Source organism: Podarcis pityusensis, assembly GCF_964106645.2.
Source record: "Podarcis pityusensis genome assembly, chromosome: 3".
Lineage (NCBI taxonomy): Eukaryota > Metazoa > Chordata > Lepidosauria > Squamata > Lacertidae > Podarcis > Podarcis pityusensis.
The window spans coordinates 34,378,801-34,396,125 of NC_138026.1; the positions used below are offsets into that span (position 1 = coordinate 34,378,801).

A 17,325-nucleotide genomic window follows, 5' to 3' on the forward strand; every position below is an offset into this window, starting at 1 on the left:
GTATACATACACAAAGATATGTACTAAGAAAAGGCTTAAGATAAATACATATATCATAGAATGAATTTACAGATACTCAGTGATCAGCGGTGTCCCTTTCACGACCCGGCAAGGATGAACTCTGAAAGTACCACACTCCTGACCCCACTAATATGATTCCTGTCTCAAAATGCTTAGAGGAGTGCCATAGGAAGACATCCCAAGGAAGTAAACTCTTTGACAGTGCTGGAAGCAAGTTTGAATGGGGCTCATATATTCTGTAAATCTGAGAACTGAAGGAACTGTGTCAGCATAGCCTGCCAACCTGGACTGGGATGTATGTGCCATGTAATTGGCAGTGGAAAAATGTTCCCAGGAGCATCAAGATTTGTGAGCCATACATCAGGTAACATTATTTTGATAATCACCATGACAGGGTGAGGGAATTTACATTGTTTCCCAAATCAATCTGTATGGTTATTTGACTCTGGTAACCCTGAATTCATTGTTGCTGGTTAAACCACAGAGCCTAGGGCTTGCCGATCAAAAGGGCGGCGGTTCAAATCCCCACAACGGGGTGAGCTCCCATTGCTTGGTCCCAGCTCCTGCCAACCTAGCACTTCTAAAGCACGTCAAAGTGCAAGTAGATAAATAGGTATCCCTCCGGCGGGAAGGTAAACGGCGTTTCTGTGTGCTGCTCTGGTTCGCCAGAAGAGGCTTAGTCATGCTGGCCACATGACCCGGAAGCTGTACGCCCGCTCCCTCGGCCAATAAAGCGAGATGAGCGCTGCAACCCCAGAGTCGCCCGTGACTGGACCTAATGTCAGGGGTCCCTTTACCTTTACCTTTAATCCTGAATTCATTGTTGCTGGTGTGTTGTCAAGACTTCTAAAAAAAAGGACTGGGTAGTTTCAGGAAATCAGCATAATGTGAAATGACGGCTTTGCTTGAGGGTTTTGTGCCATTAAATCCAATTCCTTTATTGCGTACACTCACCACCAACCCCCAATAAAAAGATACTTGAAACTATTCTTGGAGGATGAAGTATTTATGACATTTACTAATGTGTGACATTACCCCCAGGAAGTGAGGTTATTAGCCCATCTGCTAATCCATTCATCTGTGAAAAAAAGACTAAGATCAAAATAACACTCCCAAAATTTACTCCACAGGTTAATCAAGTCAATTGAAAATATAGAAATAGATATACTGGGAATAAAGTGACTTGGTTATCATGATTTTCTGAAGGCCCTTTCACGGCAATTTCTTTTTGGTATTAGCATGTTTAATGCCCAGATAATATTGCAGCTTAATTGTCATACATGATAATGCCACATCAAATTGAATAATGCCACATCAAATTGAATAATGTGCCATAATGCCATAATTTTCCTGTGTGCCATAAAAGCAATACCTTGTAGCAGAAGTTTTCTTCTTGTACTATAATCTGAAAGAACCAGCTGCTCTGAGCAGTCTTTCTTTCTTTCTTTCTTTTTTTAAAAGCCAGTTAACCGTCTTCCTTGATTGCTCCCATTTGATCTTGATGCACACCCAGAATATATTAGCTTTCATTTATTTACCTTCTACGTCAATCCATTTAAACCATTGCTTAATTAGAGAAAGACTCCAAATTAATTACACTTATCAGTCTAATTATGCATCAATCCACTGCATTACATGGATGTCATGAGACTCTAGCATAGTGACTAAGTGAGTGAGCTGCAGATCTGGAGTGCCCCTGTTCAAATCTCAGCTCTGTCACAACCTAACCAGTTGGCTTCAGGCAAACCTCTCTCTCTCCCTCCCTGTCCCATCTGCATGGTGTGAATGAAAAAATACGGACCTCCCTTACTGTGCTGTTAAAAACATTACCCAGACAACGCAAGTGGAACATTCTGAACAATTTGAAGTGCTGTATATATATGTTTCCTGAGCATCAAGTACGGTCTACAAGTTTTAAACTGTTTTTCCATGTTCAGATGTATGAAACCAGTTGGACCATGGCTTTTTCACCTTCTCCATCCCAGGGGCATTAAAGACGAGCGGCAAAGTAGCCTGCCGGAACACTCCCGGTAAAAGGGGGCATTTCACCAGTAGCAGGAGTGGAGGGACGGGCAGGCAGAGAGCTGTCTCTTGCACGTCTGCCGCCTGAGGCACCTGCTTCTTCCCTACCTCATGGAAGGGCCACCTCTGCCCCCCCCCATGTTTCCATAGCTACACATTGTAAGCATGTGAAGGCTACCATTTTCAGTTGGCAAACCTATGTCATCCCATCCATTTCAGTTAGCTGGGAAACACATTTTTGATATTTGGGAGGACTGAATGTCTGACTGACCAGTATTGTCAGAGATAACCATTCACTTATATCCTTTTTATTCTTTAGAAACTGTGTAACACTTATATTTCACCTGTCTTCACAAGTGATCCTGGGGTGGGTAGCAATAATGCAGAAAAAAACAAACCACAATTAACACATAGCATTGACTCATCTGTCTGTTGTTGCTTTCTCAAATAGTCACTAAGCCTACTCAAAGGCCTGGAGGAAGAGAGTTGCCTTTACCTGGTGCCAGGTTGTATGAGGAGGAGCCATGGTTTGGGGGCACATAAGTAGAAAGTGAGATTTGCCCCTAAACAGAGTGTTAAATGCCATTGCAACCACAAGGATGAGATGTGCATTAGTACGCAAGCAGCAAATTTCTAAAGAAAAGCATAAGCTTTTTTCATTCTTTTGAACGGAACCCATTAGTATCAACATTAGCATTTTGAAACTAGTAGAGATGGCTTTAATCTAACCAGACAGAGTTCATGTCCTACCTTTAAAAGCTGTTAGCTCTATCTGCCCTGCATGCTTTCTCTCAAAATTAACATTTTATAATTCCAATAAGAAACTTCATGGTGTGTGATAGTGTCTACTAATGATAAGCAGTGGTGGAGAAAGGCACCTGGCCTTACGGTCTCAGTCTTAAGGCAGCAAAACTGCCATTTTTTAAAATGAACAATATGCTCCTGCCACATCTTATTGCTCAGTTAACTTGCTTATTGAATTTTTAAGTATTCTGCTCCATTGGAATTCACTGTACCATACTGTCCCAGGTTAATAAATAAGATGACACCATGTGCTTGATTGTGGGGAAAGGGGCATCAAGCTGTCAGCAGGACTTCAACACTGTGGTCTGGTGCAAGCATAATGCTAGTGCATCAGGAGCCAGCAACATTCACTTCCTCTGCTCCTCTGTTCCCCTCTGTGTAGCACATTGTCCCTTTCTTCCATTGTTGGCTTTATACTTTAACCCCAGTTCAGTGTTCTGCATCAACTTGAACAACGGTTAATGATAAGTAAAACTATTGGTTTCACACAATAGTTTAGATTTGGTGTGGGGAACCTGTGTCCCTCCAGATATTCCTGGGCTGTGATTCCCATCACCCCTGAACTTTGGTCATGCTGGCTGCAGCACTTGGGGGTTGGAGTCCAACGCCATCTGAAAGGCCACAGGTTCCCCACAGCTGGTTTGGATGGAGATCCTAGTTAGGGCTGTTAAACTCTTGCAAATCAACTGCCCATTTATTTGGAACAGCCAGTGGCCTCTGAAGGTTATAAAAAGCCTACAAGCTGGATATTGTTTCTTTGAAAATAACTGTTTCTTGCTGTGATCCTTCTGGGATGGGAACAAGTCACAAATCTTAATTAATTACATCGTTCCCATGATAATTGGTATTGCACTTCGCTGAAGTCGAGGTCAAGTTTCAATTGACTTCATTAATGTTAGGTCTGCATCTCAGGGTGTGAACCAGGATAACCTTGCAGACTGAACTGATCAATTGGCCCATTATCCTCTATGACAAACTCAGACACTGTGAATGGCAAAACAAAGAAATAAGTGAATAGACTTACCTAACGCGCACTCTGTATTTCTGTCCATCATCCACTCTCACATTAGTACTGATGTTTCTAATTTCTCCTACGCTGTCGCATACAAATTGGTACTGAATAAAGGAAGCGGGGAGGGGAGATAATTTATTGTAATTGCAAAGCATCAGTAATTTTTAAAAGCTGAAACACAAATGAGTGAAATCAGGACACAAGAGGAAATGCTTCCCTTCCCCATGGCAGATATGCATGCAGGGGTTTCTTTTGTTCATCTAAAACCACACAGTACATTCAGTGGCAGATGCTTGTATGCACACTGAAGTTCACATTTTTAACGGACAGAGAAGGACAATTCCTGTGCTTATGCAACTCGGGGCCAAGCCAGCTAGCACCAAAAAACTTTGATCAAAACATAAATATTGCTATTAGATGTCTAAGCCAGTAACTGAATAGGAAATCCATGTTCCTTTGCTGCAAATAAGATTAGGAATGAGTAAATCAACTTCATTTTCTGATGATCCTTTCGTAGACTATTACCTTCAGCATTAACAGCGCTGAAAGTCAGCGTCCTTGCTAATCCACACTTTACATACCTGTGTGGTGTTTAGCTAATTTGTATATACTGGGTGAGAGCAAACATAGCACAAGTGGGCATCTGCCTTCTCCTTTTCCTCCCCCCTGCAGCTCCCACTGCATGCCCTCGAAATCTGCTCCAGTTGGTTGGGAAAGGAGAAAGCAGAAGCCCCATTGTGCAAATGGGAAAGCATCATTGGGCAATGCGTGCTGTGTAGAATCATGTCTTTAATTGCACTCTGTGGTATCCATTAATGTGAATTAATGAAAAGCAGGAGCTGATCTATTTGTCTGTGTGCCAATAAGTAAATCACAAGCGCTCTGAAATAGGATCTGGGGACTGAAGGCTCTTCCTTCACACAATGCTTGTGGAAGCCATGATTCTTCTCATACAGACACAAATAACACCGGGAGCTTCCCGTAGGTTTTATGTGTTTTTCAGTACTGCAAACTCCTTTTTTAACATCCGCGCAGTGACACGAGGCAGACATTTTTCTAGGGGTTTATTTTCCTATAGGAATAACTTCATGGGTTACAATGAATGGATGACAACTTCAATATCAGGCGAGCTTAGCAGTGTCGAAGTATTTTGCTTTCTTTGCTGTGGCATCTGAAAGTTTTCTGATACAAAATTTTCCTCAATTCAAAATTTTCTGGAACAGCCACATCTCCGCAACTATATGGGCTTATTTCTTTATTAATCTTTTCATTATAAATGTAAAGACAATGAGCAGTTCTTATACATATCAGAAGACATAATTTTTAGTCTCAATCCAGGAAAACTGGAAATTCTACCCATTTACTGTGCAATAAAAATATACTGCAAATAAATACTGCTATAGCTACTGCTGCACAGCAAGATAATTTTAAAGCAAGTCCCTTTAGTGGATTATGTGCAGGAAGAAATAAATGTGTATATGATATGACAAAAGTGTACATTTCTGTGTTCTGCCAAAATTCAAAAAACCCCTTTATTACAAGATCAATTAGGCCAAACTGGTGCCATCCAGGTGTAATCTAACATGTCCTAGAGAGCACCAGATTGGGTAATGCCAGACAGTCATAGGCAAGTCCACACTAGAAATGGAAACCAGTTTGTCCATCTTGGTTCCCCTATAAGGGAGTCCGGGAAATGATAGTTCCATTAAGGCACTCAAGATGGGCTTTGGGGGGGGGGGGTCATTAGAACCAGGTGGATGTACTTTTTATTAAACCTTTGAATAACTGGGATATTGAGGACTTTAATATATTTATGATGTACCTAATAGGTTAACTCAGTATATTACTGGTATTTTGTTTTCATCTGAGAGTCCATGAACTACCGATCATGAAGCAGGGCCACATTCTTCTGCCACATTCTATTCCTGTACATTTTTCATGTGAACTGTTGTTATCAATGCCCACACAGCTTCCCTCCCTTATCATGCATGAATATTATCCCCAGGTGTCATAATTACCACTTATAACAGGATTCGGAAAGGGGGCAATATAAACAGTGACATCATTACCACCACCACCATCATTTTAAAAGAACTGTTTCTAAACACTTAATTACATCCATGGGTACCCAAATGTATTAGCTGCTGGTGGTGTGGTGTGGGGAAGCTCAAACTGTACTTTAAACAATAATTTGAAACATTACCTGTAAGGTCCCATGTTTGACAGAAAGTTGAATAACGAAATGTCCCACTGTTCTTGGGTTCTGTTCAATATAAAGAATGGTTCCTTCGAAGCTGAAGGTCTGGAATTCTAAACTGATGTTGTTTTGTGGTTGCAAACGAAAACCCTCAAATTCCATGTAAGAATTCCCTTGGTATTGGATATAGCTAGAATCTATTGGGGAGGGGGGAGAATTAAGAATGCACATTAGTTGATTACCTACCACTGAGGCAAAGAAATAGAATCTAGGACTCTGAAGGTTTTGTTGGCAGAGTTCCTGTGCATTCAGTGCTGAAAAACAGGCAGAAATCAGCAAGTGGATTGTTTTACAAGCAGAGAGATTCAATGATGTGGAAGAATGGTACCTTCTGATTACTGCCTATTATGCAGCAGTGATGACAGCACTCTTTGTAACATCCTTGGACTACCTGTCCTGAGCTGCCTGTTCCTGGTGTTTGCACACAATAGGTGAACGCAATAGGGTTCCTTTGGTACTGAATTCTCTATTAATCACATGCAAGAAAACTGAGCAACTGCAGATATTGACCAATGTGAGCATCCGTAGTATTAAATGTTTCCTTTTTCTTTTTGTAAAATGTCAAATTGATAACACCAGTGAAACCACTGACCTGGCCACATAGATAGGCACATCTTCAGACCTGACACCACTGAGTTAAACAACTGAGTATCAGTTGGTCAATGGGCCAGTCATGATCGTTTTAACAGTTTATTCAAGCAGAGAAATATTCTCATTTCACAAGAAGAACTACATAGAATTAGAATTATTTAGATCTTTTCACAAAGAATGTTCAAGGGATGCTGAAAGATAACAAAATAGAAAGAACATTTCTTGTTTCTGAAAATATGTATCAATGCATTTCCTCATACATTTCATTCCTATGATCTTTGAAAATCCCACTATGTATGATGTATACATATGCATAAATAATTTTTTTCCCTGAATTTAACTGAATCCTTTTCAATATGACTGCCTTTTGAGGGCATGTCTTACTTTCAGGCTTCAAAGGAGTTCACAGATTTCAGCACCTTTGGTTCTACCATGAGCACTGATGGCAATTTTTATAGCAGCAATGCCAAGAGCAAGGCAACACAGAGGCAAATTCCTTTTCGTTCCAAATTCAATAACGAAGCATTATGGTTTAAATACCACTCCCTGTTCTCCAACCAGAGAACTTTATAAGGCCCCATGTAAGGGCAAACTGAGGACAAACTTAGCGAAAATACCTAAGGACAGATAGGGAAACTATTTATGCTTTCAGAGCTAGCCAAAATGTGATGGGGAAAATACTAATGTAGAAATTGTGGACAACAACTTTCCTTCACTTTCTGCAACTCGTCTACAACTGCAATCCCTAGCAGGGGTGGTAACTCGAACAAACGGGGAGGAGCAGGTAAGCCCCACCCCACATAATCAATCACAAGATGATCAGTCACACACACACACTATTTGAATGGCTATGCCATCAACTTGGTGTGGGGACTGGACCCCTCTAATATTTTATTGTGGGGGCCGAAGGGACATTGGCCCTTGAGAGTTGGCTGCTATGATCCCTAAACAGTGTAGATGCTACCTTTACTGCTCACTACTAAGTTGTGCCTTCACAGCTGTTCTCTGAGTCCCAGCTCACCAGCTGTGAAAACCGCAATGAAATGGTGAGGCTGTTTTTAGCTTGTCCACAACTGGATTACTCTGGATCCAGCCCATAGCTGATATTTACGGTACATGCAAAGGCAGGTTTATTACAAGAATATATAAAACCAAAAGAGGTTTTGAGCTACATACAACACTTTGTCACCCACACTACAAAATGCACCTACTGAAGGTCTATTTTATTCTTCCTATAGATCTGAGAAGATAATGAATGATACTTTAGTTCTTTTGAACAATTGCTCTATATTGTGTTCTGTATTTGTGATTCTCATGCTTTGAGATTCACACACTATCTTTTGTTGGAGCAGTACCCCGGTGAAGAGCTATAGCTCAAAACATGGGGTGCCAGACATTCTTGCAAGAAATTTCTCTGCACTCAATTACTGCCACTGTTTTGCATGCCACTCTATTTCAGCATGGCCCCCTTGGCACATTTCATGTTAAAAAAGGCACTATTTATTTCACAAATGGAACAATTGCCCCCTTATTTCACAATGAAAGTATTTCTGGCATTTAACAAACCAACCAAAAGTAAGTGACACATCCTTGTGCTTTCAGAACTCACATCATTGAAGCCATCACCCAATGTATACATTGGAATCAAATGGCAGTCTCAGCTCCCCTCAAGCATCAAAGCAAGAAGAAAAGAGCTCCAATAAGTTCAAAGGCTTCTGTGCCATAATAGTTGTTCAGAAGAGGGAATTTCAGTAGGTTTTCTCAGCCCTGTAGGACTATGCAATTACAAGCTTCACCTGCTGCAATTTCTCCTTCTGCACAGCGTCTAAGGTTGACAAGCCCTGCCCTCTAGTAGCATCTAATCGCTCTCTAAATTGTCCTCAACAAGCCCTTGAGTTTATTGTTCTACATATCAAAACCCTTAGCATTTCCTCTAACCTTTTACGTAGCACTCTCAGTTGGTAGCTTGGAGCAAGGAAAACAAATATCTGGAACAAAGCAATTGGAACACTGGAAAACAGCTAAATGGTGCATGGATAAGTCCATTTGCCCAGGACAATATTGACTTATGTCAGAAATAGAGGCGTGCACAGACTTCAATATATTGTTTGGACCCTGATTTGGTATATTGGGAAGCAGTTTGACTTGGTTTGAGGTGCTTCATAGGCTGCCTAATTCAGCTAAGGGTTCATGCAAGGCTGCTTCATTTCTCCACTACTGGGAATTAATGAAAATTAGCTAGAGTCTTCTTTCTTTTGATGAAATGTGCAGACATGGATGTTCTTTTTTAAAACGAAATGTCCATAACTTCTTAAAATTTGGGGGTGGAATTGGAGGAAGATTTCATGCAATGTTGCCTCTTCTGAGGGCATCAATCTCCCCAAATTTCAGAAGGATAGCTACGTGGTTTTTCTATGCGATCAACTGCTACAGTTTTCGAATATGTAAAAAGAAAGAAAGAAGTAATCTCCTTTAGTGTTTGTGGACAATTGTTTTGAAAACTTAAACCCTTGAAAAGATTTTACATGAGGTGAATATTTTGTGTGACTTTTCCAACATGAAATTTCATTGCTTTTATTGTTGGTATTATACTATACAAGTTTTTTCACATACTTTATTTAAGTAATACTTACAACAGGCCTGTAAGGTAGTTCATTTTTATGATTGCAAATGGCTGCAGAAGCCGGATTTGCCTAAAACCACCTTCTGAGTTTATGACTGATATGAGATGTGAAGTAGTGGCTTTCTGGCTCACGCTTCATGACTATTTGAACAACGAATTTTTTATTTTGACATTTTAATTTCCCTGCACCCCATATCACAGGAGGACACAAAAGGTGCTTGATAAAAGCATATATGGATTGTAGTCACCCAAGTAGCACTGAGCAGAATTTCACAGTACATTAAATGTTCAAAAATCTGGCTGCTTCTACTTGAGTAGATTACAAATGGAAACAGAAGAGAAAATAGCACTTTGCTTAAAACCAGAGAACACAAAAACTACAAATATAGGAGTAGCCCTATAAGCCTGCCCTCATCTTTTTAGCAGGAGAGTTTTTATCTTAGCTGGTTCACACGTTTTGTTTTTATTATTCAGTGGAGTTTTGTTTTTTTTAAAAAACTATTATTAACTCTTACTCCCAGTTGTCATTAAGAAACTGGATAGAAACTGAATAAAAAGCTGACTTAACAAAATAAAGCCAGTTGGGCATTTTGGAACTCCTACATGCAGAAATTCAAACTAAACACCCTACCCATTTTCAACACACCTACAGAAAATCTGATACTAAACACTGTGGAAGCCATGGAAACAGCCGGCTCCCAGGCTGATCTAAAAACAACCTGGATTGGCTGCCACTGAAAGGTCTAATAAAATCACTGGAATAAAAAAAACAAAAAAACTTAACCATGAATTTATCTAATCATCATGAATTTATCTTTTAATCATCTAATCACCATTAACTGGTGGTCATCAACATAGCTGGTAGCAGTGACTGCCACTGTCTGAAGAAGGCACAGCTTGGGGAGGGGAAACTTAGCCATGCAGGGCTCCTTGACTTTGGTGCCATACCTAGTTGCCATGCCTAAATGTCCTAGAGGTCAGGAGGCTATAGTCAAAGCAACATCACAGGTAGGCATCATTGGTAATGTGCGGAGACAAGGGATGCACCATAGGCCTCCGGAGTTTCCTGATCCCCTTCTTCCTTGCTACTACTGCCTGTTCTCCTGCCCTACTAAAGCAAGGAGAAGGAGCAGCATCTGCCCACCATACCCTCTCACACTGGGCGATGGTGTGGAGTGGGGCCAAAGGCAAAGAAATGCTGAATTTGGTGTTAGCAGCAGCAGCAAAGAGCCCACCAGAGACACCAGGCTCATGGGCCCTCTCCACCTGTGAAAAAGGGCCATAGATCCATGGCAGACCACCAGCCTTGCCTGCAGAATGTCTCAGGTTAAATCCTTGGCATCTCCAGGTAGGAATGAGAAAAATCCCTACCCGAAAACCCTGGAGAGCTGCTGCCAGTGAGACTCAGCTAAATGAACCAAGGGAAGGGGTGTTGCTGTGTTCCTAACCTGCAGATAGCACTATATACAGTGCTGGCATACTATGTTGGCATTCATGAGATCTACACTAAAAGTTAAACTCTCAAGCTCACTAGACTCCATCACAATGGTACTGTTTTTGTTCTTTCCTGGACTACAAAAATGAGGGAAGGTGGAAGAGATTGTGATGTTCGCAGCAGGCTAGAAATATGTGGCTGGTAATATGTGTCTTCTGCTTGGTGGGCCCACAGTGTATGTCAGATTATACTAAATTTTAGAGGGAAAAGGAGTATGATGCAAAATAGAATGGCTTCACAAAAGACTTTGTGTTTGTGTGCACACTTTAAATTCGAATGACTGACATTAAATCAAATATTCCCTTTTACTAAGACCTTTAAGAAGTGAAAATAAAATGTAAACTACCAATGATTGGTTGCTGTTGTTGCTTAAATAACAACCTCAACCTGTCTTGAGTTATATTGTACAACTCTCTATCGCACTCCTTCAGTGGAAGCCTGTGGATCTAAGCCTCAGCAGTAAAACCATGGTTGTGCACAAACAAATTTTGGTTCTACATAGAACCAGAGGCAAAGCACAGATCAGTTTCTGTTTACACAAAAGCAAGATTTTAGTGGTTCTGAAGAAGGTAAAATGCCACAAAATATTACAATGCTTCAGGCAAACAAAACAAAACAAAACAAAACAAAAAATCCTCAGTGACATCTCCAACATATTTATGTTGGGCAGCATGAAGAATATCCTTATGGACATGTTTAGGGAGAGGCTTGTGCTGCAAGTGTTACCATGCTCCATTTGTTAAGTGCCTTTGGCTACCCTCTTCCCCCTTCAAATCTGTAGACGTTTCATCCATGTTTTCAGTGATGGAAGAGAAAGGCCACCATGTTAATGAGATGACTTGAGCAATCACACAACACAAACAAGGGCAGGAAATAGTCTACATGTGCCAAGTCAGCAATCAGTCTTTAGTAAACAATTCATAATTTTTGCAGTCTCTTTGCAGATCATATGCAAATAGGGAGTGGGGCCTATGTGTACTAAACAAGTGCTTTTCTCTCGATCATTTTAACTAGCTTCTGAACCAGTTTGATTGAGTAGTAGCTGCAAACATGCTTATGAATATTATTATTTCAGAGCAGAAGAGGTCCTGGGAAAGGACGGGTTCATAATGGTACAACAGGTTCATCAAAGCTTTTCATCTGCACTTTAAACTGTTCATCAAAGTCCAGGGAAGTAAATAGCTCCCAGGATAAAGAAGTACTATAGAATGCCACAGAAATATTTGTTGCCTTTGATATTATTAAGCAAAATGTCTGAATAAAAAAATAAATATACAGAAATAAAACCAAAATAGGTCTACAGTGATATATAACATCCACCCTCTTATCAGATCACAGAATTCTACTTTTAAATGTTTTAACACCTCTTTTCCTGAAGTGCTTTATCAAGACTTTTTCAATTAGACCATAGAAGCATTTCTGATCACATTTACATATCATCTCTTTCTTTGTAATCCTAGTGTTACCAATGAATATAATACCTGTAGCTGTGACCACATGCCATTATTGCTTTTTTATGGATACATGACTGAAAGAAGCAAAGGACTGCATTTGAATAAAATGTTGCTCTAGTCAGCATAATTATTACCACTAGGGAAACTGGACTCCCCCCCCAAAAAACAACAACAACCCCCCAGTACCTTCTCCAGAGGTTTGGGAGACCCTACAGAACAGCTCACAGGGAAGGGAGAGGGGAGATTCTTCTGTCAGGAAAGCATAAATGCTTGCAATGAAGGAATAATATCCTTCGTGCTATGTTGAATACAACCCATATTTTCCTCAAACTTTCATAGTATTCCAGAGTGGCTTTAGGGCTCTCAGATGGTAAAGGAAATCTTATTCAGTTAATTGCATGCTGTGCAGTGCGGACCTCAGCACACTTACTATAGAGTAAGTAGGCTCTATTGAACTCAACAGGACTTACTCCTGCACAGTGAATCCATGAGCAGTATAACCCTATGCAAGTTTACGCAGAAGTGAGTCCTCCTGGATGTGATTTCAGGTGAGTAAGCATAGGATAGCAGCCTACACTGAAAAATATTTGCATTTGAGTGAAACAATTCTCCCATGTGTGAAATACCTCTTCTAATATGGTGCTTTTTCTAAGTATTATGCATTAAAAGAATCAGCACTAAAAAATAAGACTGGAGGCACTTTTTGATTGATCAAAGACTGTCACACTGATTATTCTAACTGGTTGACTAGATCTGAAAGTCTCTTATCTGGGAGTAAGTCCCATTTAAGTCAGTTGGGCTGCATCTGAGTAGACATGCACAGGATTGCACACTAAATGCTGCAGCATCAATATCCCACCCCCCACCTTTTAGGCTAGTTGTAGCTGTAAAGGGAGCCACATAAAGATGAATGCAGCACTTGAGCAAAGAACCAGCTATTCCATCTCCAGATCGCAAAAATACAGATCTCTGTCTCTCTTTCTTTCTCACACACACACATACAAATAAATTTAAAGAGACACAAAATGCCAAAAAAGTGCAAAGAAATCCACATTCTTTCTAACATTCTCAGATGGGCATTGAAAATACATATTTCACAACTGCTCAAACAACCATTGGTGAAAAGTATGGTTTTTGTGGCTCCACTTTTCAGAAGTCCACACAAATCAATTTGGAACATGCCCCCTTTCCCCCTTTATTTATGGCTTGAATTCTTAGGTTGCTTTCCGCATAGCCTCTTGCTTTAGAACACAATGTACTTATAGTCATGCTGGCTCAGCTAGCTGGAATAAAAGTACTGGAATGATCCTTAGTTGCTATGTTTCCAAACACAGTGCTATTTGGATATAATACTCCTCACCTTTGGTTCCATGCAAGAACCCAGAATTACAAGGAACCTATGTTTTATTCTGTCAGAGAAGTCTGTGCTGCATGACGTGCTGAGAGTTATGGCTGTGTTTATCCTCACAAAGTTGAAATGTCCTCTAATGTGGCATGCTATGCCAACAATAAAGTGTGGTTAACACCCAGAACTACTTTCAGTGGAGCCCATAAGGGGCTCTTGGGCAAAGAAAAGCAACAGTTATGAATAAACCCTCTTTAGAACTCACTTTGTCATAACTGAGAGCAGCCCAAAGACTTTGGGAGATGGCAGAGTGCTAAGGCACTGAGGATGTTGTTATTACCTTGTGCCATTTCTGAAAGAAAGAAAGAAAGAAAGAAAGAAAGAAAGAAAAGGTGCTCACTTTTAACATTTGAAAAAAGGTGCTGGTACTGCATACCCTTGAGTACCCCCAGAAAAAAGCACTGCCTTGTGCAACACAGTGCCTTTCTACCCATGCAAATATCTGCCATGGAACAAACATGTCTTATTCGCCTTGCAAGAACCTCTGCATTTTAAAAACTCATGTGGAGCCCTATCCCTTTTCTCTTCGAGAAGAACAATAAGAGTCATGATTACACTCAATAGGCTTCAGTGCCATATATATGCTGATGAAGGCTCCGTTTACAACTTGCTGTTAGTAAGAAGAAGAAAAAAACCAAACAAAGGAATGCTGAAACAATTTGATTTGTTTTTTTTTTAATAAAATAAAATAAAATAAAATAAAATAAAATAAAATAAAATAAAATAAATAAAATAAAATAAAATATGCAAAGACAGCTTAGGCCATTTCTGACATGCCATCTGCCTGAGGGGCCCAGTGTCCGACTGAGCAGGACTCTGATTCAGTTGATGCACCAGTTGCCCCACTTGAGAATGAGCCCTCACATATAGCACTTCTGCATTGTGCCAGCCTGCAGATGTGGTTCTTGTTTTATTTATTTATATTAAAAAAATATTTCTATACCACAATTTCATTTTTTTAAAAAATCAATGTGGTTCACAACCATTAAAATGCAATAAGACTAAAGCAAAGAAATAAAATAAAAAATCATTACCAGCTGACTATTATGGAAAAGCTTTATTCTTAATTGTCTGCTTAAGCATGGCAACAAACACTTGAAAGTCAATACAGCCGGTGCCTGCTGAATCTCTATTGGAGGAACATCCCCCATAACCCTGAAAGCTTGGTTTCATGTTGATGTCACATGAGCCTGATCAATTCATGGAACAACCAGCCATGCTCCTACAGATGATCTCAGTGACTGAGGTGGGATAGAAGGGTTCAAGCCGTCCCTAAGTTATCCTGGACCTAAGTTGTCTTGTAAATAAATGCAAGGACCTTGAATCTGGCTCAGTTGTAGATGGTCAACCAGTGCAACTGTTTTAACAGTGGTGTCCCATGTTGGCAGTTATGTAGCACCATTAGAAGTTTTGCTGACACACTCTTCACCAGCTGGAGCTTCCAGACCAAGTCCAAGGGCAGCCTGGGGGTTACCAATACATGGACTACTGTGGTCTACCATCACTGCTGGAGTCTGAGGCTGATTCCCTTCCAGCTTCTCCTTCCAGCTCCACAACCATGCAGCAAAATGTCACTGTGGAATAGGCTGCACAGGCTGTTTAAATGAAGGGGGCTGCACTGGAAGGGGGGTTGGTAAACTGTTTCCGTTAACTGGTTTTCTTTTTGAACATTCAGTTTGGATGTTGGTGGAGATGTAGATTTAAAATGCTGTGTTTCTGTTGGATTTAATAGGATTAAATTAGACTTAAGTGAAATGGTTTGGCTTAATTGTGTTGTGGTACTGGCTGATAGTGATGTAGATTAATTTATGTTGAAATAGCTATTAAACAGAGCCCCTCAACTACTAACTCTTATTTTTGGATTTCAAAAAGAAAAAGAGTCTGCATGAAACACTCAGAGAAAGTAAGCCACGGAAACTCTTTATCTCTGTTGTGTTCAAATGAAGATTACTGGAGGGGAAATAAAATCAAAATCCTAGTCCCTTCTTAAATATTGCATAGCAAGGATAACCAGAATGCTTTCACGAGATATAAAAATGGACAAAGCAGCATGCAAAAAGAACCAAAACCTGAAATGATGCTTTACGTTTTTCTTTTTCTTTTATAGCAACATAATATTTCTTTCACATCATGCTTTACCAAAATAGAAACAGATTGTCTCTAGGCTCACAAACACAGAAGAAAATTCTGTCATCCATTACTGCTACATTCCTATAATATTTCTGAAAAATAATATTTTCACTATTATTGATTGAATGTGTTGTTTGCTTTTGTGCAGGAAAAATAATAATATATAGTCACACAAAGAAAAAGATACAATAAAGCAGCAAATGAAATACATTTTTTTAAAAAAATAGATAAAACGAACAACTCAGCAAATACCAACTGTAATAATAATTTAAAAATCAAACTGATATTGGAAAAGCTTGAAGAAAGAGGTAGATTTTCACTGGTTGGTGAAAGAAGACAAATGTTTCCCCTTAGCTGTTGATTCTGTGGAGTGGTTGCTATCAAAGAAAAAGTCCGGCTCCTTAGCCCTTAAGGATTTATTTTTTAAATGCATATTGCTGCACAATGAAGAGCTGAATTTAAGACTGGGAAAATGAGAAACTGAGGGTACTGAAACTGGCAGATCCTACCACCTATCAACTGAATCATTGATGAGAAGATCCTTCCATACTTTGCTGGGTGAAAGAAAAATAAATATATCAATAGATAAGAAATATTTAAGGCAGAGGAAGGTTTGGGGCTCTGCTGTTACATATGGTAATTGCAATATTTGCATAAGTGGATGCAAAACACCTTGAAATTATTTGGTTAATTGAACAATATAGAAATTAAAGTGTCTAAGACAATTCTCTATCAACTTATTGTCTAATAGCTCCCATTCTAAGTATAGCTTCTGGCTTAATTCTTCAGTACAAGCATTTGAAAATAATCCATGATTAAGGAGGATACAATCCTGGGGGTACAAACATTTCCAAAAAGTAATCAAGACAATTTCAAATATATGTACACATATATTGCTGTATTGCCTACAATGAACTTCCCAGCAGTAATGAAGTTTTGCAACTACCGATTATAACTGGTGTTGGCAGGTCAGAAACAATATAAATTAAAAGCTTTTGCAGATGACCTGGTTTTGACCCTGCAGAAGCCAGAGCCCAGTACGAAAAGAGTATTACAACTGATTAATGATTTTGGTCGGGTGGCTGGATTTAAACTAAATAAACAGAAAACTAAGGTTTTGGGGAAAAATTTGACTGATACAGAGTCAGAACGGTTTCAGAATGAGACGGAACTTAATGTGGTTAAAAAAGTAAAATACCTAGGGGTAAACATAACAGCAAAAAATCTAAGTCTATTTAAGGACAATTATGAAAAATGCTGGACAGAAATTAAGAGAGACCTAGATAGTTGGTCAAAATTGAAACTTTCTTTGTTAGGCCGAATTGCTGCTATCAAGATGAATGTATTGCCAAGGATGTTGTTTTTATTTCAAACACTTCAGGTCTTGGACAAAACGGGGTGCTTTCAGAAGTGGCAGAGAGACATTTCTAAGTTTGTCTGGCAGGGCAAAAAGCCCAGAATTAAGTTTAAGATATTAACTGATGCAAAACAAAGAGGGGGCTTTGCCCTGC

General features: G+C 39.7%; 1 protein-coding gene across 3 annotated transcripts in view; it reads right to left on the reverse strand.

The window, feature by feature from the left end:
• Positions 1-17,325, reverse strand: part of EYS (eyes shut homolog) — a 500,175-nt gene that overhangs the window by 208,168 nt on the left and 274,682 nt on the right. For all 3 annotated transcript variants that reach the window (XM_080997889.1, XM_080997888.1, XM_080997887.1), the window contains 2 exons: positions 6,063-6,253; positions 3,872-3,963 (listed from right to left, as the gene is read on the reverse strand). In XM_080997889.1, the coding sequence (XP_080854015.1) occupies positions 3,872-3,963; positions 6,063-6,253 (283 nt within the window). The remainder of the gene's footprint in view (positions 1-3,871; positions 3,964-6,062; positions 6,254-17,325) is intronic.